We start from the raw sequence: 19,092 nt of genomic DNA on the forward strand, positions 1-19,092 counted from the left end.
GATACCCGCGATCCTGAAGGCCGACGAGAGCCCCAGAGCGGTCGTGCTTCACGCCGGGGTTAACGACACCACGCAGCGGCAGACGGAGACGCTGAAAAGGGACTTCAGGAGCCTGATCGAGACGGTTCGCAGCACGACACCCGCGGCGACAATCATCGTGTCAGGACCACTGCCCACGTATCGACGAGGACACGAAAGGTTCAGTAGACTTTTTGCTCTAAATGAATGGTTATTGTCATGGTGTAAAGAACAGAAACCGCTCTTTGTTAATAATTGGAATCTTTTCTGGGAGCGTCCTAGGCTTTTTTCGCGCTGATGGCCTGCACCCCCAGCAGAGTCGGAGCAGGACTCCTGTCAGACAACATCTCCAGGACTCTACACTCCATTTGACTAGTAAGCCAATTCTCAAATAACTGCTATGATGGCTTTTGTTCTACCCGCTTAAATGTTAGAAGTACTTGCGCTGTCCAGTCCATTAAGACTGTGTCTGTTCCCCGAAATAATGAGGTCAAAATATAAATTTAATGTAGGATCTAGAAAAAAATCTTATCGTGATTAAACCAGAAAAAACTTAAAATAAATGAACAAAAACAATTTTTTAAAGTTTGGGCTCATAAACATTAGATCACTCACACCCAAAGCGGTTATTGTAAATGAAATGATCACAGATAATAGTTTTGATGTACTCTGCTTGACTGAAACCTGGCTAAAACCAAATGATTATATTGGTCTAAATGAGTCTACTCCATCAAACTACTGTTATAAACATGAGCCCCGTCAGACTGGTCGAGGTGGAGGTGTTGCAACAATATATAGTGATATTCTCAGTGTTACCCAGAAAACAGGATACAGGTTTAAATATCATTTGAAATACTTAGGCTTAATGTTACACTGTCAGATATGCAAAAGAAATCTATTGTATCTCTTTCTCTGGCTACTGTGTATAGACCACCAGGGCCATATACAGAATTCCTAAAAGAATTTGGAGATTTCCTTTCAGACCTGTTGGTTACTGCTGATAAAGCGCTAATCAGCATGTAGCAGAAAAACCGCTTCTCAATATTATTAACTCGTCGTTATCTTTAGGTCACGTCCCAAAACCATTCAAGCTGGCGGTTATTAAGCCTCTTATTAAGAAACCACAACTAGATCCTAGTGAACTGGCAAATTACAGACCCATTTCAAATCTTCCATTTATGTCTAAAATTTTAGAAAAAGTTGTGTCTGCTCAATTGTGCTCCTACCTGCAAAAAAATTATCTCTATGAAGAATTTCAGTCGGGTTTCAGGGCCCCATCATAGCACAGAAACTGCACTTGTTAAAAATTACAAATGACTTGCTTCTTGCTTCAGATCAAGGCTGCATCTCATTGCTAGTTTTACTTGATCTTAGTGCTGCGTTCGACACCATAGATCACAACATACTCATAGATAGATTACAAAAACTATACAGGTATCCAAGGGCAGTCTTTAAGATGGTTTAGATCCTACCTGTCCGATCGCTACCACTTTTGTTTATTTAAATGGGGAGTCATCTCATTTATCACCAGTAAAATATGGAGTGCCACAAGGATCTGTCCTAGGTCCTCTGCTATTTTCAATATACATGTTACCCCTTGGTAATATCATTAGAAAATACGGGATTAGTTTCCACTGTTATGCTGATGATACTCAACTATATATCTCAACAAGACCAGGTGAAACTTCAAAATTATCTAAGCTAACAGAGTGTGTTAAAAATGTAAAAGATTGGATGACCAATCATTTTCTCCTATTAAATTCAGATTAAGACAGAAATATTACTTATTGGTCCAGAAAACATTACACAGAATCTCGTAGATTACAATTTGCAATTAGACGGATGTACTGTTACTTCCTCTACTGTCAAAAATCTGGGTGTTATATTAGACAGTAACTTGTCTTTTGAAAATCATATTTCCCATGTTACAAAAACAGCATTCTTCAATCTTAGAAACATTGCCAAGCTACGAAACATGTTAACTGTTCCTGATGCAGAAAAGCTAGTTCATGCATTCATGACCTCTAGACTGGACTATTGTAATGCACTGCTAGGTGGTTGTCCTGCATCCTCAATAAACAAGCTACAGGTAGTCCAAAATTCAGCGGCTAGAGTCCTTACCAGGTCAAGAAAATATGATCATATTACCCCAATACTACAGTCTCTGCACTGGCTACCTATTAAGTTCCGTATCAGTTACAAAATATTATTACTTACTTATAAGGCCCTAAATGGCTTAGCTCCTGCGTACCTAACTAGCCTTATACCACGCTACAACCCATCACGCTCCCTAAGGTCACAAAACGCTGGACTTTTGATAGTACCTAGGATAGCAAAGTCCACTAAAGGAGGTAGAGCTTTTTCGCATTTGGGTCCCAAACTCTGGAATAGCCTTCCTGATAACGTTCGGGGTTCAGACACACTCTCTCTGTTTAAATCTAGATTAAAAAACACACCTCTTTGGCCAAGCATTCAAATAATGCATCTCATAATTTTGGACTGCAGTCATATCTGATCAAATGTGCATTATTATTCTTTAGCTTGGGTTAAACTAATTAATTTTACTTGGCTGGAACAGCAGCTACGCTAATTATGTTTCTATTTGTTTTTCTGCTTTGCCACGGGATTTACATCCCGAGGTAACTAGGATTTACACAAGCTCCAGTCTGGATCCAGAACACCTGAGAAGAGATAATGCCAACCCCTCAGAGGACCCAGATGATGCTAACCCAGAGACAACATACAGAACTACCACATTTTTGCTATATGTTTGATTGCATAATTGCTGTTAATAGTGTTAATCGTCTGTTTGTTTACGTCTTTTATTGATTTTTCTGAACATTTCTGCCATATGCACATGAACTGACAGTCACCACTGATATGCTACTACTAAATATTGTAGAAACTTAATTTTCTGTAAAGTTGCTTTGCAATGATTTGTATCGTAAAAAGCGCTATACAAATAAACTTGAATTGAATTGAATATAATACATATCGCCAGTACAATTGGATTATTGGATAAAAATATAACATTTGAAACATATTAACAAAATGATGTCCCTCCCTCTTCTCCTTCCCTTCCTCCTTACTCTAATGGGACGACAGACTCCCAAAGATTAGACAAGACACAGCAAATAACCCCAATCTTGTCAATCATTGCTAGTGCCTCACCTGGTTTTGTTGCCATGTGCTCTATGGGCATAGCCCTGCTTTGGAGAATCTGATATTTTCTTCTGACTAAACCGATGACTCTCTCAACATGAATACGCAAATTCGCTATTTTTCTTATTTCTGCCACCTCATACGCTGACAGCTGTTTTCTCCCCTTGGTAAATGCAGGTATCTGTAGTGAAGCACAGTAAAATCCCACACTATCACCAACATTGAACCCACGGTCTGCTAGGACAATATCTCCAAGGTAACAGGTTTTTTAGGAGGCCACTCTATTGTGATCTGTTTATCGCTGACTCTCCCTCCCCAGGCACAAGATATGTAAGTGACATAGCCTTGGGCTGCAACACCAAGCAGAAATTTTACAGTATGGTGATGCTTGTAATTTGACCACGTTTGAGCTTGGGCTAGTAAATTAGAGGGCTTCTCAATAAAAACTTCGAAACAATCAACTATCACAGCAACGTTACATCCAAATGCCTGTCTGAATGTCATTGGCATTGTAGTCTGAAGTACATGCCGCTCTGGCCACTCAATTTAAAATTCTAACCTTTCATGAAGTATGTCAATTACTTTATGCCAAACTGTAGAAGCAGTGGGCAGAGAGATCTTGAACCTAAAAGCTAAATCTTTCAGCGGGAGATTTAGTCTCAGCTTCATCAAAACTAAGATGAACTGTTCAAATTTAGACAGCACAGACAGAGGACCACATGTGATGTAGGGTTCGCACAGGTCAAAAATCTGCATTAAAACCAAAAAGTTGGGAAGCCCTGTGTAGAGCTTTGTCTTGTCTTCATTTTTTTCAAAGGACTCCTGGTTGAACTGTGTGTCCAGTGCTTTGGTCCGAAGATCTCCCAGCTCTGTTGTGTTCTGTCTCAGAACATCCTCGGTCTTCTCAATGTCATCCATCGTTAGTTCAGTCTGGCATCCGGCATCTAGAGAGTCTGCAATATAACAGTCGGGAGCATAATTAGTGTGAAACTCACAGGTGAAACTCAAAATTAGAATATTGTGCAAAAGTTAATATATTTTAATAATTCAACTTAAAAGGCAAAACCTTTTTCACAATATTCTAATTTTGAATTTGGGGTTTCATAAGCTGTAAGCCATAATCATCTCAATTATAACAGATATTGGCATGAACTATCTCACTTTGCATGACTCTATATAATATATTAGTTTCACCTTTTAAGTTGAATTACTGAAATAAATGAACTTTTGCACAATATCCTAATTTCTCGAGTTTCACCTGAACTTCATGAATTTGAATTATGTGCATTTATGTGAAGTTATCTTTTTGACAACCTTTTTACAAACATGCAAGTTCTCTGGTCCAATTACACAGGGTGATTTTCTGACAATCACATTTGTAACATTTAATAATAATGCTAGTTACACATCTTAGTACAATAATTTACCTTGATCATTTAATGTCCCATTCCCACTGATGTCCTTTGACTGTGAGTTGTCAGCTGACTGCTTCGGTTCGGAGCTCTCGGCTGTCTGCGTTAGATCTGGGCTCTCAGCTGTCTGTTGGAGATTTAACATAGCCTCTACACATTCCGACCGTCTTTGTTTGTCTTCCTTGAGCTTCATCCTCTGCTTTCGTTGCAGGAATGCCTCTGATTTGGGTTTTTTGGTAACCGAGGTTGACTGTCGGAGCCCAGTCTACCGACTCAACGTCAACCGAAGCACTAGGGCAGCCTAAAAAGTCACAATGAAGTCTATATAAGACTACCGGTAACTTAATAATCATTACTAAGTAAATTTGCATTTAACGACAACCTATATATATATAAACACAGCCACAAAAAAAGTTAGCTAGCTAACATATCTCTGACAAAGTGGTCGCTGCAGACACAGGCATTAGCAGACTCTGCTCCTTCCGACTGCAGACGTATGTTTAAAATCCACTTCTTACATCATTGTTCTGTGAGCTTTTTACATTTCTCACCTTTATGAACGACAATCTTTGGAACTCTGAAAAATCCCTTTCCTTTTTCATGGTTAGAACGATTGGAGCAGCCGTAAACTGCACAAAACATGGGCATTTTTACAGACGGCAGATCCTTGCTAATTCACTGCCTGCCCTCCATCTGAATTTTGCGCGTTCGCGAAGCAGCAATGTGACGTCACGTGAAACCAACCTATTCTATTTACACTGCAATAAATATAGACTAAAAATAGCTAAAAGATGTTCACCTTATCAGCAAAACTGCATAAATTAAATTTGATTTGAATTGTTTCAAACAATTGAAATACTATTTGGCCAGTGGAAAAGAATGAGATCAACTCTATTCTAAAATATTTATCTGAGAACTATTGTAAACAGTTTTGTTTTTATGGATTTTGTTATATTTATGTTAAAACATAAGAAAACTGGATGATTTTTAGCAATGAAAATGGGATTTATACTCCGTATCTCATATTTCCTTGATGTCTTTTACCTTTAATGGTGTTAAACAAGGTGTCACGTGGATGGGAATCTGCATGGAAATGATATGCATATGAGTTTATGCATAGTAAAACTAGGCGTTGTAAGCTCCATATATGGTGATTTCAGGGAGGAGTCGGGGTGGAGATCCACGTACGCACAATCTGCCCCTGACTGAGATTTATAAAGGGATTTTTGCGCAGGTTCTGGCGTTTTATAAATCTGAAATATTTTTTGCGTACGCAAAATCTAGCTTTTGTGCATGCGTACATTTTTAGGATGAAATCTAAGGAGAGTTTTATAAATGGGACCCCGGGTCGGCCCCAAAAACTTTTCCAATTGTTTATAAAACCTATGTTATTCTGCGGGCACCACTTAAGATATCCAGCCATCTCTGTAGCTCATCACCACAGTAAGCAGAAGGGGACCAGAGCATATTACAGTGTCTGACATCGTACCTCTTTAATGTTATTTTTAGTGATCTCCGACTGGCAAAGTCGAACGTCATTAGCGCCGGCGTGAATAACAATCTTACTGAATTTACGTTTAGCATTAGCCAGCACTTTTAAATTTGCCAAGATGTCAGGCGCCCTGGCTCCCAGTAAACATTGGACTATGGTGGCTGATGTCTCCATTTTCATGCTCCGTATAATAGAATCGCCAATAACTAGAGCACTTTGATCAGGTTTCTGAGTGAGGAGAACCTGTTTGATTGGAATGGTTTTGACCCGCGACTATGCTGCCTTTTTCTAATAAGCATTAAATGACGCTTGTCCTCCTGGTATTAGCTACCTGGAGAAAGCCTGCAGCACTGGTCGTGGCGGTGGCTTAGCTGTAACGCACAGACAGAACTTGGAATTGCCCCCCTTCCCCCTTCCCCCTGCCTACATTGTCTTCTTTTGAATGCCTTGCATTTAAGTGTAAATCCCCTTTCCCCATAACAATACTTCTCATCTATCGGCCCCCTAAACAAAACTCAATTTTCTTTTCAGAGATACACAATTTAATTACAACACTCTGCACAATTTCTGCTAACATTATAATACTTGGAAATTTTAATATTCATGTAGACACTCCCTCCTGCCACTTTGCGGCTGAGTTTCTGCAACTACTAGACTATGTCAAGCTCCAACATGTTGATGTCAAGGGCAACATACTGGACCTGGTTATTTCAAACTTAGCCCCTATTACTAACTTTTTGGTGTATGAATCACAAGGCCCTCTCAGTGGAGTTGCCACTCCCCTCTTTCTACATTGAAGATAAGCGTCAAATCTGTTTCAAGGTCCTGAAAGAGATTAACCTAGATACTTTGACCATAGACCTCCAGCATCTCTCTTTCTACAACCAATCTCTGAGTAGTCTCTTAGATTTCCACGCCCCTATCAGAACTAGAACTGTCACCTTTTCGCGTTTAGGAAAGATGAAGACGGCAGAAGACAGTCCTGGCACTTTATGGTCTCAGGACTTATGGTTCACTGGCAAGCCTACAGAGAGCATCAGAAGGCCTATGCAAGGTTTTTGAGAGATGCACGGTCACAGTTCTACTCCAATATCAATAACAATAGCCCTGGTAACTCCAAGCAACTTTTTTTCTACTATAAATTACATCCTTACACCACAAACTCATTGTCATTCAGGATCTACAGAGGAGAGGTGTAACAACTTTATCACTTTTTAAAGGAAAAAAGTAGATAACATCCGCTCAGTTCTATCCAGCTCCCCTGTCCTGTCTGTCCCGACTGTCGACCCACAGCCTGGGATTTCCCAACCTCTCTGCTGTTTCTCTGACATCTCACAGCAAGCAGTTGAGAACATTATTAGAAAGATGAAACCATCCACCTGTGCTCGGGCCCCTTTTCCACATCCATGGTAAAATCTAACCTCTATGTTACAAGTCCCCTGATCACTAACGTCATCAATCACTCCCTCCAGACTGGCCGGGTTCAATCTACATTGAAAACTGCTGTCATTATACCATTTCTCAAAAAACCCACCTCAGACCCAGAAGTTCATGAGTTCATACAGGCCCATCTCCAACCTTCCAGTCCTTTCAAAAGTGCTGGAAAAAATAGTAGCTGTGCAGCTTCTGGTCAATTTAAAACAAAATAAACTGAGAAATTACAGTCTGGTTTTTGCTCCGGCCACAGCTCGGAAACAGCCCTGGTTATGGTTACGAATGACCTACTGATGACAGCAGATGCTGGCTCCCCATCTCTCCTTATCCTCCTGGATTTGAGCTCAGCATTTGACACTGTGGGCCACAACATTCTCATTCATCGTCTGCACTCCACCATTGGTATCTCTGATTCTGTGTATAACTGGTTCTCATCTTACCTCACAGGGAGAACTGAGCATGTCGCCTTGGGAGAGGTAAAATCCTTGACACACAATGTCAACTGTGGTGTCCCTCAAGGCTCAGTGCTCAGCCCCATCCTGTTTATCCTTTACATGCTCCCCCTCGGTCATGTCATCAGCCGGCATGGAATTTCTTTTCATTGCTATGCTGATGACACTCAACTCTACGTCAGGACCAACTCAACCACGTCTGCTGTCCTGCCATCTTTCACTTTGACAGCTCCAAGACTGAAACCATCCTAATTGGCACCGCAAACCAGGTCCGAACATCTGTCATTAACAGCATTACCTTCTCTGGCCAGGATATTTCACTTTCAACATCAGTCACCAACCTGGGTGTTAAAATGGACTCTCATCTGACCTTTGAGGACCACATCAAACATCTGTGTAAGACCTCTTTCTTCCACCTGAGAAAAACTGCCAAACTTCACTGAGAAAAATTTCCAAACTTCACCTCATGCTCACTCCTGCAGATGCAGAAAAGCTTGTCTACGCCTTTGTTTCCTCCAGGCTGGACTATTGCGATGCACTCCTCATCGGGATCCCTGGCAAAAGCCTTCAGAAGCTACAGTACATTCAGAAGGTTTTGGGAATGACATCCGCACATTTATGCAGGATTCACTCTTGGAATAGCAGTGATTTGCAATGGACAGAACATAAAATATCTTGATTTTATTCTGGAACAGGTCCTTTCCAACCTCCACAGACAGGGCACATCCTGAGCGAGATCTAATTCACAGACCAAAAGCGTGGGTAAACTTTTTTTGAGATTGGGTCATATCAACCAGTAATTTAATTTAATTTCCAGTAACTGTCTATAGAAATTTCACCAACGAATGGTGTGCGATTTATGACAGAATATAGTCCCACAATTGATTGTTTATTTTTTCCTCACGTGTCTTGCCTTTGGTAACAACGATTCAAAATGGACACATTTCAAGTGATGCAGGAAAATGACATGGAAAACTTCAGTGAACATCAGAAAAGCAGCATGCAAATTTCTGGTTAAAAATGAAAGGCATAATTTTAGATGTAGATATTAGATGTAAATAAATGTATGAAATTATTCTTGATGCAAGAAGGCGCAAACAATAAAAATTAACAATAAAAGTTTAATATTTGTTGCAGAAAATACAAAAAGTCAAAGTAGAAATGAATGAGACATTTCTTTTACTGATTGACAAGTTATCAAAGCATCTTAAGAGCATAAAAGTGAAGAAAGCCAGCTGCAAAGCTATATGACGTTAAACCTTGTATCTGCTTTTTTAAAATACAAAGTAGATGAATACCTATTTGATTTGATAACAACATAGTTTAAAATAAATCAGCTTCTTGAGCAAGAATAGTTTGTAAAAAAAAAGGTTAGAAAAAAGGTAAAGAAAAAAGGTTAAAAAAAAAACTATTTCCATTATAAAAGTATAAACAAACTACATGAAATTGAACATTAAATGGAAATCATCATAAAGCTAATTGACATAGATTGTTATTGAGCAACATGATATAAAAGAGACACTGTTCTTGGGGGAAGAACATCATCCTCGAACTTTATCTTAAAGTTGAACTTTACTCACTGACTAATTTAGATGATTCTATGTCTCGTTGATGATTAGGACAGACTAATTGGGAAGAGATGTGGCTTCGCACTTTAAAGTTCTGGGACTAAAGATAAGCTACTTAATGTGAGTTTTGGCATGCTTGCGTAGAGTTGATGAGTCAGTGAAAGTCTTCCCACATGCAGTGCAGTGATACGGTTTCTCTCCGGTGTGGGTCCTCTCATGTGTTTTCATATGTACTGCCTGACTGAATGTCTTGTTGCAGTGTGAACACATGTAAGGTTTCTCTCCGGTGTGAATCCTCTCATGTACTTTCAGATGTTCTGAACGACTGAATGTCTTTTCACAGTGTAAACACATGTAAGGTTTCTCTCCGGTGTGGATCATCTCGTGTTTTTTCAGGTCTCCTGAATCAGTGAATGTCTTGTTGCAGTGTGAACACATGTAAGGTTTCTCTCCAGTGTGGATCCTCTGGTGCCGTTTTAAATATGGAGCTCTAACAAAGGTACGGTCACACTCAAAGCACATATGATTTTTCACACCAGCATGGGTTTTCTGATGTAATTTTAAATATCGAAGAAGTGAAAATCTCTTTCCACATGAAGAACATGAATGTGGTTTATCCTTTGTATGAACATTCAGGTGTATCTTCAGGGCTGAAGCAAACATAAATGTTTTGCCACATTGATCACATTCATATAGTTTCTCTCCAGTGTGGATAATCATGTGTAGTTTAAGGGTTCTTTGTAGTGAGAAACTCTTTCCACACTGATCACATGTGAACGGTTTCTCTCCAGTGTGGACGTTCTTGTGTGTCTTAAGGTGAACATGTTGTGTAAATCTCTTTCCACACTGATCACATGTGAATGGTTTCTCTCCAGTGTGGACGTTCATATGTCTCTTAAAGTTAACATATTGTGTAAAACTCTTCCCACACTGATCACATGTGAACGGTTTCTCTCCAGTGTGGACGTTCATGTGTACCTTAAGGTGTTCTTTTCGCTTGAAACACTTTCCACACTGATCACATGTGAACGGTTTCTCTCCAGTGTGGATCCTCATGTGAATTTCGAGACTCGGTTTGCGTGTGAAACTCTTTCCACACTGCTGGCAAGTGATCCGAGATTTCTGAGATATTTTTTCTTTCTCCACTTCATTCTCATCCATTAGGTCTGAAATTAGAAAAGTGTTTAGTTTAAAAAGTGCTCAGTAAATCAATCAGAGAGAAAAACTATCACACCGGTGTGATTAGAACTTTCAGTGCGTCATGTCATCGACTGCTGAATTTAAATCCGCTTTCATGCTTTGGTCTTGCGGAGCCAGATCGGACGCACTGAGCGCTTGTCATATTATCACAAATATTCAGTGTTTTCAATCATATAATGCTTATTTTAGGTTTCAGACATTAAAATACACAAGTACTAGCAAAACTATACATTTACAGTTTGTAAAATACACGCTGATGTCTATGGGAACGTCAATAATGATCATTACAAATATAATATAACTACACACTTTTTTTGATACTTTAAGAATTACAGAACCTCAGACGCTTTGATCTTCTGAGACATACAATAGACACACAGTGCATTAACATACAGACATCTGTTCCCACATCTCACTGAGAGAAAATGTGGGAAAACAACTCTCACATATGCACTGGTTCCTCCTCATCCCCTTCCTTCCCCTCACCCATCCTTCTCTTCACCCAGCTCATTCAGAATTGTCAATAGCAGAATATAATGTTCTACATGAATGCGAGTGATATTTACAGTCATGCTTGGTGTCATTTGAATTGTCTCAAAGGGGACTGGTACAATGGTCTGAATTTTACAAGTAGTAGACTAAAAGGTGATAAAGATCCTAAGAGATATTTTGCTCACTGTAGAGGGTGTGCCATTTCCCAGTGTCTTTCATGCAAAATGCCTTTTGTCTCAAGAGGTGATAACTCTACATGATCAATGCAAATTCCAACTGTTAGTTCCTGTCTCCATCTCGGGGAATGATTGTCTTGGTCTGAGGTACTTAAAGAAATGTTGCAAGAGATCACTAAAACTCAGGTATGCATCTTACTATTAGTTTCATCTTTGAGAATTTGATGTTTTATATTGATTTGATATCTTTGAATTGGCTATGTAATTGGCATAATACATATTTACCTGACTGTTTATAAATTGTTACATTTGATTCTATTCTGTTTTACTCTGTAATTATTGACTCTAGTAGATTACGCTGTATCCTTGTTAACGCATTTCCTGCGTCAGGTTAGTAACAGACTAAAATTCACTTGAGATGGAGCATAGGGCACACCAACTGTAACTTTAGAAAAAAACCTAAATTTTATAACCTTGCATGCTGAAAAGACCCAACACGCAAGAAACCTTCAGCCAGCACTGGATACCTTCCTTGGGCCAAGTGCGTGGACCTAACAATATCTTATACAGATTCGGTAGGTAACTATAAAGTTTACTCTGCTTTTCTCCCAGTTTACCGGAGATTTGCGTGTTGTAAATCCCAACAGCTCGGATTCAGCGCAAACTAACATGGTGGCACCCATCACCTGGTATAGATCAACTAACACGGTCGATATAAAAGTGTTCAAACTACCAAATAGATTTACTTGCACAGATTTCAGAATTGGAATATCAGATATTTCACAATATAGTGAGCATGTTTGTGAATATTTTAAATAATACAGGAAAAACAAAATAAATCAATCCATGTGTCATACGGATCTATTGTGGCTGCGTTGTCACATGACAAGCATGACACGTCTCAATGGAAACAATAAGGCGATACATCCTAAATAACGGTCCCATAAAAAAAACATAAAAAATAAAAATAAAAAACCTCAAGCTGGGGGCTCAGCTAGAATATTTTAAACTCACATGTGAAAGGGTTAAGAAGTGGATTAAGACACCAGGTGTAAACAGTAATGTGAACTTGTGATCTAATTGACCAAAACACATCTTAAAACCAGGTGGAAACCGTGTCTTACAGTCTTCTTTTATCCCTTTATTTACCATGTGACTGAAACCAAATGCAAGACATTTAAACAGACCAATCAGCAGATTACAGCTTCCCACATTCTACTAAAGGTTTGAAAGTAACCAAATCTCAGTGTGAGTAACCATTTTTATTAAGTGATCACTATTGCTTTGTCGATTAATGTGTACGGAGTATTTATGTGCTTTTAATCTAAATCACAGCAGCGTTCATCTGTGCAGAATGTAGACTGTGAAACATACACAAGCCAATCATAGCAGTGGGCATTTACTTCATATAATCCTTGATACCTATTCTAACAGAGCAAAATCTGAACTGAAAGTAGCCTTTTATATGATGTTTTTTTGATGTAAAAATCTGGCCAACATAAGTGTACCTCAACAGTACAAAATAAAAAACAGAAGCAGTTCATGACCCCTTTAATATTTAAAAAAAATACTCAATAATGCTATAACTGTAACACTGTACTATAACTATAACTGTAACTGTAAACTACACATCACCCATTATTTTAAGAAAGTTACTTTAACTATGAAAAATTGTATTTCTTAAAAATACATTATTTAATTAATATATATTCTGTTTTTGCTTAATTTATGCCAAATCTGTAACCCATTTAAGCAAAGTCTATTTATTTTGAATGAATGAAGAATCAGGAATAAACACCAACCTCTTTGTTCTTCAGTGCGTTTGATTCTGCAGGGCTCTGGGTCTCTCATGTTCTCTCCGTCCTTCACTAAACCGTCTTCTTTCAGCTCTTCCTGGTGGTTTGTTGCTGGTCTTCACTTGTAGACCGATGGGAATATTCCAGCATTTATTGGCGAATCGCAGTGGGAGGAGCTTCACTGAAGGAGGAGCAGCAGATCTGACCAAATCAAGAATAAATCAATTACAGAGTTTGTATTTATACTAATTCACACATTTTATATATTTATGTTCACATCTCCATCTAGCTAGTAAAGTAACTAGCTAGATGAAGTTTGTATTAATTCACAAATTCGCAAAATTATTTTTTAAATATTCCATTCACATCCTTTATTGCCAATTTATTTATCTCGCCTCTCATTAGCATATTGGCAAAGAATTCTAGGAGTACAATTAAAAGATACCAAATGTAAACAATGTAAGAATAAAAATCAAAGAATAAAACTTTGCAAGAAACATATAATCCACAAATTGTTCTACAAGGTGCCTAAAGTGCTTAAAATCCTTGAATTTGACTATTCAAAATTTAAATCCTGTAAAATCATTGAAAACAACCATATTTATGAAAAGGTGCTTGAAAAGTATTATTTTATATTTTTGATAAAAACAATCTTTTCACTCAAAATTAACGCTGCAGCCCATCTAAAACAGATATAAGGCCATTTTACACGACCATGAGAGTGATACTGCTCATGTAAACTTACAAGTAACTTTAATTTTTCAGGTCAAGCTTTTCTTCATTAAAAAATCTGCTTGAATAAGGAAAGGTATACTTTTGTCATATAATCCAGTTTGCTACAGTCTTCGCATGTGGTGCACTTTCTATGTACCATTTTGATTAACCTATTTTTAATTTGAACTGATTGTAGTCCCTTGAAATAAACACCATTATGAAACTTGTAGATGTCTCAATATCTGGTCGTGTCGTCTGCTTAAGTCTGTTGTCACCAATAAGAGCTTTCTTAATGTGGCAATTCACTGATCTGAAGACATCAGCATAATGAACGAGGTGAAAACAGGATCTATTGACATGAAATGAGTGTTTTCAGATGCTCTGATAACAGTGATGATCCTCAGACTATCACTCTTTAAACAAGCCATTCAGGATCATCAGCAGATCATCTCACCTTAATCTGAGTGTTTGCTGCCAGAAACAGATCATTTGAGTCAGAATATGTGCTGAAAGCCTATAAAAGTGCTCTAATAACTACTATTATTACTCAAATGTTACAGAAAAATAGCAGTGATATACAGACAGATGATAATGTCCATATGAATCTTAATATAAAGTTAGTTCGGTTCCCTAGTAACTTCATAACAACAATAGTCCACTAACATCTTACCGTTTTCTGTGTGAAGAGAAACTGTTTTAGTTAGTGAACACAAAAACAGCACAGAACCGTATCGACGAGAACCGTAAAATGTTGCTTAAACCGTGTAAAGAGTTAAGCGATGTAGCGTGAGCTGTTGACCTCAGCAGACTCGACGAGGATTCAGCGGAGCGCGCGAGCGGTGGCGTCATCACCGCGACGCCAGGTCAGCGGTAGATGTGTAGTTTTTAATAAACATTATTCAAATACAAACATTTGAGGCATATTCAAACAATCATAAATCTGTTTTTCCCCCTGTGTTGATACAGCATTCAAAGAAAAACAGAACAACACATAGAAAGTAAAAAAAGAAAGAAAGAAAAGCTGATGCAACATAAGTCCAAAGCAGAAAGAGGTTTCAGGGCATTTCTATCCATTGAAGGGATTTTGCAAATAACTTCAAATCATTCTTCCATCCAGTGAAATGGGGTTTAACCTTTAAATACTTACATCTGTGGATAAAGTGTTTGTCTAACACAATCAGGTTATTTATCTAAAATGTAACATTTTTATCATTTATAAACACTCAAAGTTTAATTGAGGTCACATTCAAAAGATGCAGCGATATATCTTTAGATTGTATCGCACTTTGAAATGAAAGCCAAAATTCATGTAGGCTACAAATTCACACTGAAAGAAAGGAAATCGCTTCACATGAAACTTGCGTGTTGTGTTCATATTCTGGGCTCTTCTGCTTGTGTGTAAATAAAAAGTAAAGCATGCACCTTATTAATAAAGCAGAGCCTATTAATGCATTAAGCCATATTAAGCATTTTCAAATAAATGCGAAGACGCTTAACTTGAGACTTTGCATGTAGCGTTCATATTCCGGTCACATCTGCTTCCCAGTAGGCAACATTAATAAGATGTATACTGAATTTGGCCATACTTTTACACCGTCTTCTTCCATTAAGCCTATGGAGGATAACAGTTTAGCGTGTAGAGTTCATATTCTCATCTGCTCTCCTGTACCTAGTAACCTATGCTTTATTAATACATTGTATTAATAAATATACAGAGTTTGGGCTTTTTAATGTATACCACTGTCTTCGTCCATTGAACCACGTATGTTCTTTAGGTTTTCAGTGGGGCACAAAACACTTAACGTGCAATTTAGCGCAATTTGCTTTCATGTTCTGGGTATTCTGCTTGTCTGTAAATAATAGCATATATGTTTATTATTAATAAGGGGTGTCCTCCAGTGTCACTGTTTTAGTAGGATACATTAAGCCACGTTAAGCGTTTGTGAAACAGTCTGTGGCACCCCCCCCCCGCGCTAATGGTACAGCTCATAGCGCAAATTGTAAGATTAAAAAAATTGAAAAATACAAAAAACAATTGGTTTTATTTATTCAAATTAACATTTCTAAAGTCACAATTGAACAAAAGTCAAATTGAAAAAATGAAAGAAAATGGCAATTGTTTGATTATGAAGTAGCTGAAATTTTTGCATTTGCTTCATATGTTCTGAAAATTGAATGGTGAAGCGTTACACGGACCGATTTTCATTTTATATTTCAGATAACAAAACATAAAATCATCAGAAAACAGAAACAAAAAAGGCCCATTGTTTATATTCCAAGACCGGAAGTGGTCATTTACATAACAAGAGCGCCAAATTTGGACGAAGCTGGAGTCTGGGGTACTAGCGGAGCTGTGGAATGTTAAATAAAAGAAAAATACTGTGTAATCGACTGTGATACGTGGACATGGAGCATTACATTGTTTACCGAAACAATAAAAAAGTGTCTCTCAGGGAAGAAGACATAACTGCAGAAAAACTTAGTCGCATATTCCAGGTAAAAAAATCATCAAGCTACTAGAGCTACATCACTACCAGCTAGCTAGAACGTTAGCTCAGACGCTCCAGGGTGTCAGATTAACATCTTTAACAACTTTATTGTCCAACAAAGTGGAAAATTGGGTTTGGGCATTCACCCATGCTGCAGCCGTGAGGTTAAAAGACAAACATGCCACATACAAAAAACATACAAAGAGGCTAGCCTGTTACGTTAGCTTAACCCCACTAAAGATAGTGGGTATGTTGTTGGGCAGAAGTCCACCTCGTCATGGATTATTCTCAGACTGTATATTTGTAACTAACATAATTTAGAGATTTAGCATTTGGAGAAATTTTCCTCTCTGTAGTCATATATGTCATATAAGTTAATTCCTGGTATCCCCGGTAAGATAATTTGAGGTGATAAATAATATCATTAACGGCAATGTTACGTTTAAAATGTAAACATGATACATACGTCAAACAGATTGCTTTATGTTTATTTTACTATTTGAAATTGTGTCTGTTGTTCTGCTGTTTTATAGTTTTGTATTTTATTGAAAATGTGACAAAAAAATTAAAAAATATAACAGAAAATATAGGAAAAACAGTAACAACACTAATAAACTACAACCAAAAGAAATATACCAAAACTAAAGAGAAATATATGTATACATATAGAATGTGCAATACAAACATACTCTACTGTCATATATTAAAAGGCTGTGGAATATCTAAAAACTAGTAATAATAAAATACATCTGTAACAAATACTACTTATAGTAACAATAATATCCAGTTTTGACATATATATGTATATAATATAGTACAGTGGGGGAAATAGTTATATGATCCCCTGCTGCTTTTGTAAATTTGCCCACTTGCAAAGAAATGAAGGGTCTGTAATTTTTATGGTAGGTTTATTTTAACGTATAGAGACAGAATACAAACCAAAAAATCCAGAAAAAAAACACATTATATAAAGGTTAGAAATTGATATGCATTTCAGTGAGTGAAATAAGTATTTGATCCCCTACCAACCAGAAAGAATTCTGGCTCCCACAGATTGGTTATGTGTCCATGTGGAACACAGATTAATCATGTCACTTTAAGAAGTTACTCCTAATGTCAGCTCGTTAGGTGTATAAGACACATGTCCACACAATCTGTATCTTCCATTCCAACCTCTCCCACCACCATGGGCAAGACCACAGAGCTGTCAAAGGATGTCAAAGACAAGATTGTAGATCTGCACAAGGCTTGATTCAAGGGATATTGTCAAGCATACAGAAGCCCAGACCTTCCCTACACTTTCTTTGGATGGGTATAAAGTAAAAGGGCGCTTTAAATTTGTCCCTAATTACCATGAGATGTGATTTCTAGAAAGCTTGGTGGTAACTCGAGGGCTCAGCACAATATTTTTCAGGTAACATGTCAAATTTCTTAACGGTCTAACAAAACTGAAGGAAAGCCACAAATACTACTGGCAGGTTTAAAGACACTTTGCAATAATAGGTCTGAATTGGTGAGTTTTATAACAAACCAAAACTGATGTCACCATTGAGCGCATCTGGAGCGATGACAGATTTATTGACTTAAAATACCTTGACACTGTTATTTATTTGGCAGTCTATGGGACCGTCACAAGCCTCCCAGTTTTCATCCAAAATATCTTAAATTGTATTCTGAAGACGAACAAAGCTTTTACGGGTTTGGAACGACATGGGGGTAAGAGAATAATGACAAAATTTTCATTTTGCGTTGGAGTAACCCTTTAAACCAGTTACTTTGTTGCTACAATAAATGGTCCGTTATTTTGATGGCATCTATTGGTGAATTGGGTAAATAAAACTTAATTTTCCACCAAATTAAAATACTACATAAAGACACCTTAGAACAATGGTGTAGGGAACACAATGATGAAATGCCGACCAAAACACTGACTTCTTAACAGAGTTAAAGTGCCCCTATTATCCACCTTTTTACTGGGGGCGTTGCTGTAAAAACAGTTATGGGTATAACTTCCACTGGAAGTAGTAACAGTGTTGACTGAGTTGTGCTGACGGTTAAATGTTTGTTTATGTGCGGTTTGTTTTTCAGGTGGGAATATATTAAAATGGCATTACAAGTAAGGGATAATGTAGATCCAGCTGGTTGTTATCTCAGAATAAAATGCAGTGCAGTGGGGAAGTCGTGACTTAATGGTTAGAGAGTTTGACTCCTAACCCTAAGGTTGTGGGTATGAGTCTCGGGCCGGCAATACCACGACTGAGGTGCCCTTGAGCAAGGCACCGAACCCCCAACTGCTCCCCGGGCACCACGGCATAAATGGCTGCCCACTGCTTCATGTGTGTGTTCACGTTGTGTGTGTTCACTGCTGTGTGTGTGTACTTTGGATGGGTTAAATGCAGAGCACGAATTCTGAGTATGGGTCACCATACTTGGCTGTATGTCACATCACTTTCAAACCATGTATTACACAACATTTCATCACAAAAGTAATTCAGGCAATAAAAGAATTAAGATGAAAATGTTTTAAAACCTTACCAGTTTGTTAGTTACGAGTTTTAATATTTTATTAGCTAAACAAACGCAAAGCTTCCACCAAGAAAAAATTGTTCAAGCAAGAGTACAGCGCTGATTGCTGTTACCCAGATGAGGCTGTGTTATCAGCTTTTATTGGTTGTTATCGAGGGATA

At 38.0% G+C, this 19,092-nt stretch overlaps 1 protein-coding gene across 1 annotated transcript; it reads right to left on the bottom strand.

The window, feature by feature from the left end:
* Positions 1–9,081: 9,081 nt before the first annotated feature.
* Positions 9,082–14,783, bottom strand: LOC109061541 (gastrula zinc finger protein XlCGF8.2DB-like). The gene is made up of 3 exons (XM_042721004.1): positions 14,587–14,783; positions 13,209–13,403; positions 9,082–10,704 (listed from the first exon to the last, which is right to left on the bottom strand). The coding sequence occupies exons 2-3, from the start codon at positions 13,255–13,257 to the stop codon at positions 9,650–9,652; spliced, it is 1,104 nt and encodes a 367-aa protein (XP_042576938.1). The 5' UTR covers positions 13,258–13,403; positions 14,587–14,783; the 3' UTR covers positions 9,082–9,649.
* Between the last annotated feature and the right edge of the window lie 4,309 nt (positions 14,784–19,092).

The sequence above is a fragment of the Cyprinus carpio genome, chromosome B3 (genome assembly GCF_018340385.1).
Source record: "Cyprinus carpio isolate SPL01 chromosome B3, ASM1834038v1, whole genome shotgun sequence".
Taxonomy (NCBI): Eukaryota; Metazoa; Chordata; class Actinopteri; order Cypriniformes; family Cyprinidae; genus Cyprinus; species Cyprinus carpio.

What these genes read in the sequence shown, in the direction of transcription:
- LOC109061541 (XM_042721004.1), bottom strand. Translation starts at nt 13,257, where the DNA reads ATGAGAGACCCAGAGCCCTGCAGAATCAAACGCACTGAAGAACAAAGA. An exon ending in ACGCACTGAAGAACAAAGAG is followed by an intron (nt 10,705 to 13,208) that starts GTTGGTGTTTAT and finishes TTCTAATTTCAG; the next exon opens with ACCTAATGGATGAGAATGAA.